Source organism: Perissodus microlepis, chromosome 4, assembly GCF_051167445.1.
Source record: "Perissodus microlepis isolate ML-2025 ecotype Zambia chromosome 4, ASM5116744v1, whole genome shotgun sequence".
Classification (NCBI taxonomy): Eukaryota; Metazoa; Chordata; class Actinopteri; order Cichliformes; family Cichlidae; genus Perissodus; species Perissodus microlepis.
This window is the reverse complement of record NC_140464.1, coordinates 32,918,515-32,936,226: the sequence shown is the minus strand read 5'-3', so window position 1 is coordinate 32,936,226 and position 17,712 is coordinate 32,918,515. Positions and strand designations below refer to the sequence as shown.

At 41.2% G+C, this 17,712-nt stretch overlaps 1 protein-coding gene across 1 annotated transcript in view; it reads left to right on the top strand.

Annotated features, from left to right (window-relative positions):
- The window catches only part of LOC146389342 (NLR family CARD domain-containing protein 3-like), a 55,483-nt gene that overhangs the window by 11,750 nt on the left and 26,021 nt on the right, over window positions 1-17,712 (top strand). The window contains exons 3-6 of the mRNA XM_084927171.1: window positions 3,977-4,078; window positions 4,773-4,851; window positions 15,469-15,673; window positions 15,837-17,634. Of these exons, the coding sequence (XP_084783297.1) occupies window positions 3,977-4,078; window positions 4,773-4,851; window positions 15,469-15,673; window positions 15,837-17,634 (2,184 nt within the window). The remainder of the gene's footprint in view (window positions 1-3,976; window positions 4,079-4,772; window positions 4,852-15,468; window positions 15,674-15,836; window positions 17,635-17,712) is intronic.

Below are 17,712 nucleotides of genomic sequence, written 5' to 3'. Positions count from 1 at the left end.
GCCTACTTGTTGTTCCTAGAGTATTTAAAAGTAGAATGGGAGGCAGAGCCTTCAGTTTTCAGGCCCCTCTTCTGTGGAACCAGCTTCCAGTTTGGATTCGGGAGACAGAAACTATCTCTACTTTTAAGATTAGGCTTAAAACTTTCCTTTTTGCTAAAGCATATAGTTAGGGCTGGACCAGGTGACCCTGAATCCTCCCTTAGTTATGTTGCAATAGACGTAGGCTGCCGGGGGATTCCCAAGATGCATTGAGTTTTTCCTTTCCAGTCACCTTTCTCACTCACTATGTATTAATAGACCTCTCTGCATTGAATCATATCTGTTATTAACCTCTGTCTCTCTTCCACAGCATGTCTTTTATCCTGTCTTCCTTCTCTCACCCCAACCGGTCGCAGCAGATGGCCGCCCCTCCCTGAGCCTGGTTCTGCCGGAGGTTTCTTCCTGTTAAAAGGGAGTTTTTCCTTCCCACTGTCGCCAAAGTGCTTGCTCATAGGGGGTCATATGATTGTTGGGTTTTTCTCTGTATCTATGAAGCGCCTTGAGGTGACTTTTGTTGTGATTTGGCGCTATATAAATAAAATTGAATTGAATTGAATTGAATGAAAGGTTTTTAAGCAAGTCTGAGACCAGAAGTTTTGGTCTAAGTTAACTGATAAATCCGCTTCCCATTTTGCAATAGGAAGTGATATTGATTCATCTGTTTTAGAAAGCATTCTGTATATTTTGGAAAGTAATTTGGGGGTTTTAAGAGTAAGAAATTGAACCACACTTGGTGGTGTTTGTAGTTCAACCTGACCCGGTTTAAATTTCTTTTTTATTATGGATTTAATTTCTTGATATTCTAAAAATCTTTTCTTGTTGATCCCATATTGTGTAACTAGTCTGTCAAATGAAATAAATTCTGTTCCTTCTAGTATATGTTCTAAGTATTTGATTCCTTTACCACTCCAATCTGAAAAGTTTATCATATTATTGTTTTGTAATATGTCAGGGTTGTTTCAGATAGGTGTACGTTTGCATGGGATTAATGAAGACTCCCTCAATTTTAGAAACTCCCACCATGCTGTCAGAGAAGAGCTGATGTTGACGCTTTTGAAGCATTCATGTTGTTGGATGTTTGAGCTGATAAATGGTAGATCTGAAATCTCTAGATTATTGCAAAGTGCTTGTTCTACATCTAGCCAAGGTTCATCTAAGAGGGTATGTTTTAGCCATCCTGAGATAAACTGAAGCCTGTTGGCTAAGAAGTAGTGCTGAAAGTTAGGTAGTTCTAATCCTCCTTTATCCTTGGTCTTTTGTAGTGTTTTTAAGCTTATACGTGGGGGCTTATTTTTCCAAAGGAATTTGGACATGTATGAATCTAGAGATCTGAACCAATCTTGCGGCGGTTTAGTTGGGATCATTGAGAATAAATAATTTATTTTTGGTAAGACCATCATTTTTATAGCGGCAACCCTTCCCATGAGTGATATGGGTAGACATTTCCACCTAGCCAGATCGCCTTCTACCTTCTTTAAAAGTGGGATATGGTTTAATTTAGTTAGAGCTGCAAGCTTGGGAGAAACATTAATACCTAAATATTTTATATTTCCCGATTGCAGTGGAGTAGAAGAGGAATTATGGAAGGAGCAATTAATCGGAAGGACTGTAGATTTTGACCAGTTAATTGAGTAATCTGATATTCTTGCAAAAGAGTTTATCAATTCAATCACCCCAGAGATATTGGTTTGTGAATTTTGGAGAAAGAGTAACACATCATCCCCATAAAGGCTGATTTTATGTTCCACGTTCTTGCATTTTATGCCATTAATTGCTGAATTCTGTCTAATTGCTGCTGCTAGTCGTTCAATAAAAATTACAAACCGTGAAGGGGAGAGTGGGCATCCCTGCCTGGTGCCCCTCAGGAGACAGAAGCTGGAGGATGTCTGGTCATTTGTTCTGACACAAGCTGTTGGGGAATTATATAATATTTTTAACCAGTTTATGAAAGAGGATCCAAAACCAAATTTGTGTAAAATTGCAAATAGAAATTTCCAGTTAACTCTGTCAAACACTTTTTCTGCATCTAAAGAAAATATTGTAGTTTCAAGGTTTTTACTGTATGAGTAGTCTATCAAATTAAGTAATCTACGTGTATTTGTTGATGAGTGCCTACCTTTTATGAAACCAGTTTGGTCAGGATGAATTAAGAGGGGGGTTATTTTCTCTAGTCTCTTCGAGAGAGCTTTGCAGATTATTTTGAGGTCTACATTTATAAGGGACGATAGCTTGAGGGATATACAGGGTCTTTGCCTGGTTTTAGCAGGAGATTAATGTTTGCAGAATTCATATTTGATGGAAGTCTGCCCTTTTCTTTGATTTCCAACAACGTTCTGTAGAAAACTGGTGCTAGAATCGTCAAGAATTCTTTGTAGAATTCTGCAGGAAAGCCGTCTGGACCTGGAGCCTTATTATTGGGCATACTTATCAGGGCTTCCTGGAGTTCACCTGATGTCAGTGGCGAATCCAGTGCCATTGCTTGAGTGTCTAATAATTTCGGGAGAGTTATGTTGTCCAAAAACTGATCAATTTCCTTTTTAGATGGTTTATTTGTGGTGAATACAACGTTTTATAGAAATCCCTGAAAATGTTGTTTATTTGTTTCGGTTCATATACTGTGTTCCCAGATGAATCTTGAACAGCACATATAGTTGTTTTTTCTTTATTTATTTTTAGCTGGTTTGCTAGAAATTGACCGGATTTTTTACTATGTTCATAATTTTGTAAGCGTAGTCTTTGTACTAAGAATTTTGTTTTTTTTATCAATTATCTCATTTAATTCTAGTTTTGTTTTGCGTATTTTGTTCAATGTTTCCTGATCTTGGTGGGACGCGTAGGCTTCTTCTAGTGATTTGATGGTTTTTTCTAATTCCTGAATATTTTTGTTTTCTTTTTTCTTTTTATGTGATGAGAAAGAAATTATTTTACCTCTCATCACAGCTTTCCCTGCTTCCCATAAAACAGAAGCTGATGTTCCGGGAGTGTCATTATAGTCTAAATATGAAGTCCACTCTTTTTTAAAATATTTAATAAAGTCTTCATCTTTAAGCAGTGATGTATTAAATCTCCAGTTTTTACTTGCCGTAGTATTATTCTTGTGCATTAGTGTTAAAGATGCAGGAGCATGATCGCTGACAGCTATAGGGTGAATCTCAGTGTCTGAAATGTCACTCAGCAGTGAGCTGCTGACCAAAAAATAATCCAGACGAGAGTAGGAGTGATGGACATGTGAGAAAAAAGTATTTTATATTATATTATTTTTATATTTTAAAAAACAAGCATGTCCATGCTCACAGGTGTACACACGGGTGCTCACACACACAAATGACACCCTTTTTGGCTCCTACCTCAAAGCACACTGTGTGCTGTCAATCTTACGTGCTGCACAATAATGTTTAATATTTAGTATTTACTGTTATATTCCCATATATCATTGTGATGTTGTTTATTCTATTACTCTCATTTTCTTCTGCTTGTTTTCTTTTTTCTTTCTCAACAGGTGATCCAGGTGATCGATATATGTATTATTTTTTTTTGTCTGCTTATTCTGTTGGTTTTTGTTTTTTGTCCTTCTCCCCCATCCCTCTTCTCAGCTGTTTTTCTTTCCCTCTTTCTTTCTCCCCTTCTTTCCCCCAGTCACGTCTGTCCCGTATTCAGCAAGTGAAAATAAAATAAACAATAAAAGGTGAATCAAATGGACCATTTGGTAAAGTAAATCCGTTGGGCATCTTTCTTCGCCTTTAGACAATAATTCTGATGGCAAAAGAACCAAACGGGACAGGCAAAAAAAATAAATAAATTTCAGTTTTGTCCAGTTTTCCTGAAAAAAGCTGAACTCTAATCTAAAAGGACTGTTACTGACAGGAAACAGCTGCATTATCTGCAGTCTGTGTGATCACAGCTGCTTCAATCACTTTCATCATGTTTGTGTCTGCAGAGGTCAGAGGTCACAGTCAGCAGGGTCCAGCTGTCCATCTGTGAGGAGTGACTGGTCCAAAGGTGACCCTCCAGACTTATGTGCTGAACCTGGACCAACGAGGTCAGAGAGCTGTGATGACTCCTTTACATGTTTGTGTTTCCTGGATAAATATGACCTGAAACATCCTCAGATTGTTACAAAGATTCATTAAAAAGAAAACGATGAAAGAGAAAAGATCCAAATGTTAGACTTGGTCATTTGCTGTTTGAGGACAGTGATGCTCATATCTGTGGGGAAAGTGTGACCTGAGTGGGTTCATGTTTGTCTTTAAAGAACAGAGCTGCTCTGATTCTCTTTGTGTCTGATCTGTTAAACAGTCTGAGAGGTCACAAAGAGACCCAGCAGCTAAAGCCTGGATCATACTGGCTGCTGTTAATGAGACTCCATCAGGACAACACTGAACCACAGTGGTGTTCATGGAAATCAATCAATAAATTCAGTGCAACTTTACACTGTATTACCAAAAGTACTGACTCGTCTGCCTTCACGCACATGTAAACTCTAGTGACATCATATTCTGAATCCACAACATTTAATATGATGTCAGCCAAGAGTTCTACATATAACAGCTTAAACTGTTCTTTAGGTTTAAACGTGTTTATGGGAATTTTTAACGGTCTTTCAGAAGCACATACGTGAGGTCAGACACAGGGAAGCAGCAAAACTGATTGAACACAGCTTTTAGAGGCTAAATTCACATTTTAATAATGAATGAGGCTTCATGTGTGTGTGTGTGTCCATGGTTCCTCCACAGAGTGGACCAGCAGAGCTCAGAGGTTCCCAGTGGTCACTCTGCCCAGCAGCATCAAACACAGCTGGACTCCATATTTATGGTCTGTACATGTACAACAACTACTTTTATTATCAATATTAATAATAATACATTTATTTATAGGTCCCTTTCAGAACACCAAGGACTCTGTGGACTAAATGACGAAAAGAAACAAACTTTGAAATTAGACGGTGCAAATGTGATCACAGGGAATGTTCCCTCTAAGCTGCACGCGTGCGCAATTGCGCACTGCTGGCACGGTCTCTGTGCACAGAAAATCTGCGTTGCGCACAAAAAAATCCACCTGAATTGAAATTAAAGTAAATAGGTTAACAATTCTGTTTTGCAATGTTAGTCAGCAAGTGACTGGCTGCTCCTGTATGGGATTAGAACGATGCCACCTTATCCCATAGTCCAGCCAATAATGCGATTCACATTCGTAAATACGCAGCTAATCAACGTGGTTGACAGGCTATGACAGCGTCCTTGTGTGCCGACACCGGTGTTTTAGCAAGCAAAGCGGCGTGGCTGATGTGGAGTGAAGCCACGTTAATGACAATGTGTACAACCATTGGAGTTGGTTTGGTTGTTTGGTTTTCTTCCTGAACAATATTGTTGTTTATATTTACTGCGGGAAGAAATGGTAAAAACTGCCTTTTAGGGGGGGCGCTAGTGAGCAGCGGTAGGATGTAGACGTGCTTTTCGGAGCTCTCCACCAAAACTCGGATTTTTACTGAACACCACCATAAATTCTTACACAGGCGGATATTTTCTGCGGGTGAATGTTTCCAGGCTGATCTACGCTGTCCATTTTTGCGCAATGAGACCGAAAACGAACCCTCCGAGCAAGAATAAAACCATCGAGGGCTATGTTAGCAACACCGCTAGCAGGGCTAATGCTAGCACCAGTAGCCCTACTGAACCAGAGGCTGGCCCCCACGAAGACAGAACCTACACCCTATGCAAGGAGATGTGTCGGGAAATGGCCACGTCTATAATGGGGAAGATTGATGAGCGGTTTCATATTTTTGAGGCTAGATTTCAGTCGCTCCTTTCAGAGCAGAAAGAGATGAAAAACCGCATGGAAAGTCAAGAACAAGCGACGTGTGCCTTGGACGAGCGCGTAGAAGCGCTAGAAGCCAAATGTTCGGACCTAACTCAGCACGCCAACCAACTCAAAATCAAACTCCAGGACTTAGAGGCCCGCTCTCGCAGACACAATATCAAAATTGTCGGCATACCTGAGGATGAGGAAAAGGGTATGCCCACTGACTTTGTTTCTAGGCTTATCCCGGAGTTGCTGGGAAAGGAGCACTTTCCACATCCGATAAAAGTTGATCGTGCACACCGCGCACTACAAGCGAAACCAACTGCTGGTGCTAAACCACGCACTATCCTGGCCCGCATTCATCATTTTCAGGAGAAGGAGCTGATCCTGCGTCGCTGCAGGATGCAAAAAGGCTGCGAGTATAAAGGAAACAAGGTGATGATATTTCCGGACTACACCAACGAAGTGTACCAGCGTCGCGCTTTTAATGGTGTGATGCAAACCCTGCGCAGTGATGGAATCTAGCACACACTACGTTACCCGGCAAGGCTCTATGTATACTGGCGTGACGGACAAGCACCGTCAATCTTCAACGACGCAGATGAGGCGGCACGCTGCATTAAAGGACGCGGGTCGACTATGAGAAATTAAGGTCTCAGTGTAAGGTAACTGTAGTGGTTCTGACTGCAGGAATGCCTGAGCAATATTAAGACTTCTAACTTTAAAAGACACCATGCTGAGAACTGGCTTTGGACTTTCAAGTACAACATTATACCAACAACTTTAGATGAGACATCCTTACTGGTGTAACATGTTCTCAGTGAATGATGTTTGCTTTTTCTATTTCATGGTGGTGGTAATTCACAGCACTTTTATGTTTTTATTCTGAGTGGTGGGTGTGAAGATATCTTGCCATTTGCCCGGCAGCTCCCTTCGAAGTGAAGAGGGGACGTTATGCGTCAGGTTCCGGGGGACGCGTTTTTGGTGGAGAGGGTGGGTTATGTTTTGATTTGTTCTTGTTCTACAGCTCAGGTGCACTAGTTTCATTACTGCCAGTTTACGACTTTCTGTCATTTTGTATGAACAATGTCACTCCTTATCATTTTTCTTTTTTTCATTTTTCCCCACTATAATGGCTAGGTCACAGGCTAGTATACAAATGGGAAACAGGGATTTGCAGCTTGTATCATGGAATGTTAGAGGGCTTGGTTCAGTTGTTAAAAGGGGTAAAGTATTTAAACATTTGAAATCTCTATGGGCAGATGTAATTTTTCTGCAAGAAACCCACATAAAATCTACAATGCGGCATGTTTTAAAATGTAACTGGATATCTCAAATATATCAGTCACCCTTTACATCACATGCCAGGGGGGTAGCTATACTATTTAAGAAAAATGTCCCATTCCAACTACAATCTGTAATCAACGATCCTCAGGGACGATACATAATGGTTTCAGGGATGATAGCTTCTCTCCCATTAACCCTACTAAATATTTACGGTCCAAATACAGATGAGCCTATGTTTTTCAGAAAGGTGTTTGACTTGCTACCTGATGATACTGACTCAAATATAGTAATAGCAGGAGATTGGAACTGCTATTTAGACCCTTACCTTGATCGGCTGTCAACTCACCCTCCCCCAGAGATTGCCTCTGTGCGGCTTCTGAATAATCTTTCTAAAGCTAGAAATTTAGTGGACATTTGGAGACTTCAACATCCCACTGATAAAGATTACTCCTTTTACTCTGGCGTCCACAAATCCTACAGAATTGATAATTTTTTGGTCAGTTCAAGCCTTATTTCTCAAATTTCAAATTCCAGATATCATAATATTTTGATTTCTGATCACCACATCTATATCACTGAGTCTTAGTTTGCCTAAAGTGAACTATTCCTGGCATTTCAATCCAACCCTTCTCAGTGACGAAAAGTTTATTAAATATATTACACCCAAACTCAAGGACTTTCTTGACTCAAATGACAACGGAGAGGTCTCTGATTCAACACTGTCTGCCTTGAATGACTTTTTTGATTCTCTCAGTCTGCCTAGGCTAAATGAAGCTGCCAGAGATCAACTTGATTCAGACTTTACATTGCAAGAAGTGGTAGCTGCTATTAAGTCATTTGCATCTGGGAAGGCTTCGGGCCCTGACGGTTTTGGCATAGAATTTAATAAGAAATTTTGTGATGGTCTTGCTCCATTCTTGCTTAGGATGATGCGTGATTCTAAAAACAGGGGCGTACTACCCCAAACTCTGTATGAAGCAAATATTTCGTTAATCTTGAAGAAAGGCAGAGATGACTCAGATCCTGCTAACTTCAGGCCAATTGCTCTTCAAAATTTTGATCGAAAGGTGATAACCAAAATTTTAGCAACTAGACTGAACAAGTACTTGACCTCCATTATTCACCCTGCTCAAACAGGATTTATCCCTGGCAGACTTTCTTTCTTCAACGTTAGGCGTCTTCTCAACACCATCTATTCTGACCATGGTAGTTCGGGAGGAGCAGCAATTTTAGTTCTTGATGCACACAAAGCCTTTGATCAGGTTGAGTGGTTTTATATGTTCGAGTCATTACGGAAGTTTGGGTTTGGTGAAATATTTATATCTTGGGTAAAATTAGTATACGCAAATCCAATCTGTTCAGTTCTCACAAATGGAGAGAGGTCGGCGCCATTTCCTTTGCAGCGCTCTGTTCAGCAGGGCTGCCCCCTGTCCCCTGCTCTATTTGCTCTGGCATTAGAGCCCCTTGCGATTAAGATAAGAGCACATCCAAAAATACAAGGGCTCTTGGTCGGAGGGGTTGAAACTGTTATTAGTTTGTACGCAGACGACGTACTATTATACCTGCGCAATGCAGAAGACTCTGTACCATCCCTTCTTTATCTGGTCACCTCATTTGGCAAAATTTCAGGATATACAATTAACTGGGTTAAAAGTGAACTTATGCCTTTATCTAAAACCGGTTCGCCGAGTTTTCTTTGTAATGTTCCATTCAAAATAGTTAACGACCATCTCACATACCTTGGATTAACTGTTCCTAAAGATCCCAAATTAATTTTTAGCTTGAACTTTGCTGAATTCTTATCAACATTAAAGCATAACATCGAGTCATGGAAAATTCTTCCCCTATCTATGGTCGATCGTATAAATTCCATAAAAATGGTCTGTCTTCCTAGATTTCTGTATCTTTGCCAAAATCGTCCTATTTATCTCACTTCCTCTTTCTTTAAGGAGTTGGACTCAATTATTACTCCTTACATATGGAACAACAAGAATCCTAGGATTTCAAAACTACATCTACAAAAATCCAAATTGGAGGGAGGTCTGAGTTTACCAATATTTAAACATTATTACTGGGCTGCAAATCTAAGAGCCTTGACCTTCTGGCGACAGACATCCGCAGATCTTGGTGATTTCAACATCCCCCTTTGGGTTAAAATGGAGGCTGGCATTGTAAGGGACTCCTCTCTAGAGGCCCTGTTTTTCTCAAAAGTAGGGAGGGCTGAGAGTCTTAAGAAACTGGGGTTTGTTCCGAAACAATCTGTGTGGATTTTAAACCAAGTTAGAGGTTTTTTTGAACTACCAAACTCCTCTGTGCAGGCACCAATATGTGATAACCATGCCTTTTTGCCTCCTTGGGATGATAAATCCTACTATGTTTGGAAGGGGTAGGGCTTAATCAAATTCAGAGATCTTTATATAGATGGAAAATTTGCATCATTTAATCAGCTTAAGCAAAAATTTGATTTACCGCATTCACATTTTTACCGTTACCTACAAGTCAGGCATTTTATGCAATCCAATATGAAGAATTACCAAGATGTTCCACATGAACATAACCTTTTTAAGGTGTTCCTAAGCCCTCCTTACTCCAAACACTTGATTTCTACAATTGTACATTTGTTTGATGACAGCGTTGAAGTGCAGACTACGAGGATAAGAGACGCTTGGAGGGAGGAATTGGGCATAGAAATATCAGAATCAATGTGGGACAAATGCCTATCAAAGATTCATTCCTGCTCTGTTAACAGCAGACATCAATTAATACAATTTAAAATTGTCCATCGGCTACATTATTCCAAAGTTTGGCTACACAAAATTTATCCTTCAACTTCCCCCATATGTGACAGATGTAAAACATCAGAGAGCACATTGGCTCACGCTTTCTGGCATTGCCCCTCATTGACCAATTTTTGGTCCAAAATATTTGATTGGTACTCTAAAGCTTATGGGATCTCCATCTCACCCAATCCAGGTGCCAATCGACCTCGGAATGATGATTGTGAAAAGACTTATTCTAAAGGAATGGAAGTCCGCTGCTCCTCCCTCCTTCAATGTCTGGCTCAAAGTGTCTGACTTATCAGTCATTCAACTGGAAAAAGTTCGATACCTGCAAACACCTGTAGCAAATGTTTTCTCAAAATCCTGGACTCCGTTTTGTACTCACCTTGAGAAAGCTCACGTTGTATAAACATGTACCATGGCACTGCAATTTCCCTGTTTATTACATATTCATGACATTTAATTCATTATGGATACTGGTAGTTTATAATTTTAATGTTTTCTTTCTTTTTTTCTTTTGTCTTTCCCTATTGATTATTATTATTGTGCTATTTCTTGTCCTATCATCTCAGCGCCTGAGCTGTATTTGTTTGTTGATGGGGTTTTCTATGCTGAAAAAATTAAAATAAAATATTGAAAAAAAAACAACAACTGCCTTTTATAAGGAAAATGCTCGAAAGCCTGTGAGCAAAAACAAAACCAAAACACCCCCCACCCTTCCCTATTGGTAGGAAAAAAGTACCATGTCGACCAATCAAAACAGGGCATTTAGTTGTTAAGAAATGGGAGGAAGTTTTAGGAGTGACGGCGGTGTTTTGAGATGTGAGAGATTTGCGACGTTTAGCGCAAATCTTGTGTAGTTAGTGTGTAGTTAGTGTGTAGTTAGTGTGTAGTGTAGTCAATAGTTTTGTTGTGTGTGTCAGAACAATGAGGCGACTGCTGAATGTTACAGGTGTTACAGCAATGATACATCTCCTGTTGTCAGGCCTGCAGGTATCAGGCTGTTGTTCTCCTTCATCTCATAGTGGACAGAAATTATTCTTTGGAGTGGTACAAATAATTTGTGTGGCATCAGATTTGATGCAGAACAGCTGATTGTTCTGTAAATAGTTTGAAATGTTTATTTAAAAAACACCCTGGCTGCATTTTTAGGTAAACAGCTGCAAAAAACTGTGTTTTACCTTTTTGAAGAAGTAACTATATAATTAATTGCCCAACATTGGTCATTATATACTGTATTTTGCATCCAGAGTTACAGGACTCTCTCCCAGACCACAGACTCATAATACAAGTCAGAGCTTAATAATAAATAAAAAATATAAATAAAGTTGCGTTTTCAAAATTTCAAAAGTTCAAGTTATTTTTTACTTCCAATAGTGTTAACATAAAACAGTTTTTTCTCAAAAACAGTTTTTACCACCAAGCCATACGACACCTCAACCACAACACTTAAACACACACAACACAGCACTCAGAAGCTACCCTGCAGCTTCACAAGTACTCTGTTTAATCTGCACTGGTCACTTCACTATATTGTTATTGATATTTATATTTAAAAGTGCAATACTGTAATTTTCTGCTGCTCATTCCTGTGCAATATCCCATCTGCCCTCCCGTCATATTTTTTTTCAAGATTTTCTTATTTAATCACTAGTGTACATATATTTATATTTATAGATACATATATATTTAGTCATCTTTTCTCTTTTACCATGTCTCTCTAATATTTTGCTCCTTACTATTTTTCTATTTTTTTATTATTTTATTTTATTATATTTTATTATATTTTCTCCTACTGTATCATGCTGCTGAGTGACTGCTGCTCGTCAAAAACATTTCATTGCAATGTTGACCCTGTGCTAACTTGCATATGACAAATAAAACTGAAAACTGAAAACTGAAACTGAAAACTGAACTGAAAACATACTACACAGGTCAATAACAAGATTTTTTTAATTTTCATTGTAAGTGGGCTAAAGCAGTTAATTAAAAGTAGTCTAACATAAATGCTGTAATTTGATTATTTTAATAAACCATGTAACTTGGATGGATTCGATGCTGGCGTGACCAGCTGGCTGTTGCTCACAGTGGTCCAAGGGACCGCTCAGGGAGTTTGTGTGTTCGCTCAGACACATGAAACATTAGAGGGAACATTGGTCACAGGGAAACATTTGAAACATCGAGGCTTTAAACAAAAACCAAAGTGAAACAGTTTGTAGTTGATATCAGTGGGAATGAAGCTGAATAACTGTTTCTTCAATAACTTTGTCAATGACAAATATGATGGAAATTAGCAGCATTAGCATTTACTAATGATGTGAGTTGACACTGGGCTGTATTGAGACGACCACATTAGGTGGTCCTCAACTGTAATGGAAACCAGTGGATCCAGTTCAGTCGTGGCGACCTGTGGTGAGTCGATGTGAGCAGCTACTAATGGAAACGGGGCCATAGATGTGTTTGTGCTTAATAACAATGAATCACAGGATTTTTACATTACTGTTAAAATCTCATGTTGTTGTTAAAGTGTGCAGTTCAGGGTGTGTTACTGAAACTGTGGTTTGCTCACTTTCCAAAGACCCAGCCCCCATAAAAACAGCCCAAACAGCTTCTAAGAGTTACACACCCACGCATATCTATCAAGTTAACTCTGGTCTAATACACTTGGATTTAGCTTGAAGAATGTTCCTGTACGAGGACTGAAAATGATTTAAAAAGCTCCATCTGCTGGTGGCCCTCTGCAGGTGCATGAAAGGGGCATGTTTATAGTGAAAGTAGTAGAGAGGAGGGAGGACTCTCAGCGGCTGACTTCCAGCTCATATTCAGACATTTGACTTCTTCTTTGGCTCTCGGAGGAGGCGGACGCACTTTTTCTCCTCTCCCTTATCTTCCCTGCTTATGTCCTCGTCTAGTCTCGTGGTTTTTTTTGTATTTTCCCTGGAACATTCTCTCACAGTCTGTTCTCTAAAACCTAAAAGAGGAATTATGGATTGGATCAACTGGTCCCTAAATGCAATTGACACCCCTTTCTCAACGAGAAGTTTGGGCTTGGGTGAGCCTGAGTGCTGAAGATATCTACCTATTCGGAACCATGGTAACAGGGTTCTGGCTGATCGGAGCTGGCTTGGCCCTGGCTTATCGAAGAATTAAGAAAGCGGAACCGGCTGTTCAAACCCCCCACAAGGCTGCCCGCTGGGATTGGAACGATGGGAGAGGCGTGAGTTTCTCAAAATGGGCTCATTGAGTCAGCACGGATAAGATCTTGGAGAGGCTACGGCTGCTGTGAATACTCAGAATAAGATCTCTGACTGCAGACTGGATACATCTCGGAAGGGCTAGCCCGGAATAACATCTCTGGGCACAAAATTGGATGACATCTCGGGGAGGCACACTGCCGTGAGTTCTCAGAGATTGGCTCCTTGAGCACAAGAAATGACAACATCACAGAACGCAAGTATGGCAAAGCTCGCGGCTCTCCAACGGGAGATTGAGAGACCAGTGTTGGACTGTAGAACTGCTTTGAAATTCATATGAGCTATTCGCACTAAAGTAAAAAATAACATCACTTATGCGGATACCCCTTCGGCGCCAGCTACAAGGCCGGAGCTGAACAAAACACCCTGATAACGACTGTGTTGAGTCTGTTCCTTCCCATTCCATGCAAGGCCACCTGGGTTGGCTGGAAGACTGTTTACTTAGCCTGGCAGGGCGAAGGACACTGTCTCAGCTGAACTATGGACACGCACACACATACATATACTGATACTGATAAGCACTCACTGACGCATCACCCTCCCTACCCCGGATCCAACGCCACCTCCAACGCTTACCTCCCCTCTGATGTGGACATCGGGTCAGTTGGAGGCGCAGTCGAAGATTGCAGCGGTCCCAGATCAGATGTACACACTGGAACTCTTTCCCATGTTGCTTGTCTGTGTTTATTGTGCTATGGTGTGTTGATATCTGTGCATTCCTGTATTATCCTTCTGTGTTACACATTTCGAGGCTACCTAGCCTGACCTGTCTCCCCAATGTGATGTTTGTGTATTGTATGTACGGTCGGCAAGGTCTGTCATCTCGGTTGTGGGCAAAAGACCTGCAACTGACAAATAAAGGCTATCTCTCTCTCTCTCTCTCTCACTGAAAGCAGCAAGTTTGAGTGTTTGTACCTTAATTAAAAGAAATAACATGACAATAGTAATTAGAGTTGATTGAGCAATGCTGTCCTTGTAATGTAGTTTATGATTTTTATACATCTTTTTGTGGACAAGTCCAGTTTTTCTGTAGAGCCTCTCAAGTTGGTGACAGCAGCAGTGGAAGTTCACGTGTAAACCAGAGCAGCAAATCAGGTCCAAATGTGTTGTTCACAGTGAGTGGGATCATGAGTGTGCTGCTATGTTAACCTCCTGCAGCAGGATTTGTTTGGTCAGAGAATGGATAGATCACTAAGTCATTGTTGAGTTTAGGGGAATGGTAGACAGTTGGAGTAGGTTCAGCCAGTTGACACACAGTAGATTAAAAATAACTGAAGGCAGGAGCAGACACCTGTATGACTTTCCACCTCTCACATAGATTATTGTCCCTGGGCAGCGCCACAGGGCTGGTAGATGTAAACAAAGCTAGAGGAGAGGATTTATTCATCTGAGAAAAGTCACAGAGTTGTGTCTTGATGCTCAATCATCCAGGTACGTAAATCCCAAAAAAGTTGATTCTGTTCATCTCGATGTTTTCAGTGGGAGAAACGTTTCATCATCATCAGGTGACTTCTTCAGTCTCAGCTGACTGCAGGTTTCCAACCTTATAAACAGAACAATGACTGAAACCAGCCCACTGAAGGAACAATGGGCTGGGCGGTCAGTTCCTTGATCATTGGTACGCATATTGTCAGGACCATTGATCAACAATCACTGATCAAAGACCATGAGCCCCATTCACAGAGAGCTGGGGAATGGCTGCAATCACACCATTGTAAGATGGTGACAGCTGTACCCGTAGGCCCCCTCCTCCATTCAGAGATGGTCTTTCCCCTTTCACATAAATGGCCTCCTTGACTCCGCCCTCAAACCAGTGTTCACATTTACTCAGGGCCTTCTTGATGTGAAGTTCTTCTGCCTCCCTGTCTGCTGTGTCTGTGGGGATGGTGTTTGTTCTGTGTTGTAGCGTCCTGATGACGCCCAGTTTGTGCCCCAGTGGATGATGAGAGTCAAACCTTAAATACTGATCTGTATGCATAAACAGAGTGAACCTTTAAGACCAGTTGTCTGTATGATCAACTCAGTCACCTGAAACATCTCCAAGTTTCTGGCTTCGATCATCAACCCGTTGGTAGTTCAGCTCTGAACACCAGTGAAATGTTTCTCCCACTGAAATCACTGCATTCATATGAACAAAATCAACGTTTTGGGATCATGGAGTTGTGGACAAAGTCTCAGTTAATCAGATAAAGTCAAACTTATAATTAGTGAAGAGATTGTGGATGATATGTCCCTTGATCGCAAAGAAGTGGATGTTGTGTAGACTGAAGTTCAGAGTGGTGGGTCATTCATAAAGTATTCTGTTCCAGCTGCTGGAGGACAACATCATCACTTTTGTGAAGAATGAGCTGAAGAAGATCCAGAAGGCTCTGAATCCAAATAAGCCCCAGTGCTTGAAGTTTCAGAGGGAGGATGATGAGCAGAGGAGACACAGCAGAGAGGCATTTGTGAAGATCACAGTGGACTTCCTGAGGAGAATGAAGCAGGAGGAGCTGGCTGACTGTCTGCAGAGACGTAAGAGGATTTCTATAAAGATTTATGCTGCTGTATAAACGAGACACTCATGACACCAGTGTGTTCAGTCATTTCTCAGTGTTGAAGTTGTATTGTTATTATTATTATTATTATTATTATTATTATTATTTATTTATTTAGTTATTTATTTATTTTTACTCAGAACTTCCTGCTGCAGTTTGTCATCCTAAACTTAAATCTGCTCTGAAGAAGAAGTTCCAGTGTGTGTTTGAGGGGATCGCTAAAGCAGGAAACCCAACCCTTCTGAATCAGATCTACACAGAGCTCTACATCACAGAGGGAGGGACTGCAGAGGTCAATGATGAACATGAGGTCAGACAGATTGAAACAGCATCCAGGAAACCAGACAGACCAGAAACAACAATCAGACAAGAAGACATCTTTAAAGCCTCACCTGGAAGAGATGAACCAATCAGAACTGTGCTGACAAAGGGAGTGGCTGGCATTGGGAAAACAGTCTTAACACAGAAATACAGCCTGGACTGGGCTGAAGACAAAGCCAACCAGGACATCCAGTTCATATTTCCATTCACTTTCAGAGAGCTGAATGTGCTGAAAGAGGAAAAGTTCAGCTTGGTGGAACTTGTTCATCACTTCTTTACTGAAACCAAAGAAGCAGGAATCTGCAGCTTTGAAGACTTCCAGGTTGTGTTCATCTTTGATGGTCTGGATGAGTGTCGACTTCCTCTGGACTTCCACAAAACTTCAATCCTAACTGACCCTAGAAAGTCCACCTCAGTGGATGTGCTGCTGATAAACCTCATCAGGGGGAAACTGCTTCCCTCTGCTCACCTCTGGATAACCACACGACCTGCAGCAGCCAATCAGATCCCTCCTGACTGTGTCAGCATGGTGACAGAGGTCAGAGGGTTCACTGACCCACAGAAGGACGAGTACTTCAGGAAGAGATTCAGAGATGAGGAGCAGACCAGCAGGATCATCTCCCACATCAAGACATCACGAAGCCTTCACATCATGTGCCACATCCCAGTCTTCTGCTGGATCACTGCTACAGTTCTGGAGGATGCGCTGGAAACCAGAGAGGGAGGACAGCTGCCCAAGACCCTGACTGAGATGTACATCCACTTCCTGGTGGTTCAGGCCAAAGTGAAGAACGTCAAGTATGATGGAGGAGCTGAGACAGATCCACACTGGAGTCCAGAGAGCAGGAAGATGATGGAGTCTCTGGGAAAACTGGCTTTTGATCAGCTGCAGAAAGGAAACCTGATCTTCTATGAATCAGACCTGACAGAGTGTGGCATCGATATCAGAGCAGCCTCAGTGTACTCAGGAGTGTTCACACAGATCTTTAAAGAGGAGAGAGGACTGTACCAGGACAAGGTGTTCTGCTTCATCCATCTGAGTGTTCAGGAGTTTCTGGCTGCTCTTCATGTCCATCTGACCTTCATCAACTCTGGACACAATCTGCTGGAACAACAACAAAAAACCTCCCAGAAGTCTGAAACAGGAGAATCTGCAGAGACACACTTCTACCAAAGTGCTGTGAACAAGGCCTTCCAGAGTCCAAATGGACACCTGGACTTGTTCCTCCGCTTCCTCCTGGGTCTTTCACTGCAGACCAATCAGACTCTCCTACATGGTCTGCTGACACAGACAGGAAGTACCTCGCAGACCAATCAGGAAACAGTCCAGTACATCAAGGAGAAGCTCAGTGAGAATCTGTCTGCAGAGAAAAGCATCAATCTGTTCCACTGTCTGAATGAACTGAATGATTGTTCTCTATTGGAGGAGATCCAACAGTCCCTGAGATCAGGAAGTCTCTCCACAGATAAACTGTCTCCTGCTCAGTGGTCAGCTCTGGTCTTCATCTTACTGTCATCAGAAAAAGATCTGGATGTGTTTGACCTGAAGAAATACTCTGCTTCAGAGGAGGCTCTTCTGAGGCTGCTGCCAGTGGTCAAAGCCTCCAACAAAGCTCTGTGAGTACATTTGTACTTATATCCTTTTTGACAAAAAGCAGGTAGATCAACTAAAACAACTAACAAAATAACCCCCCA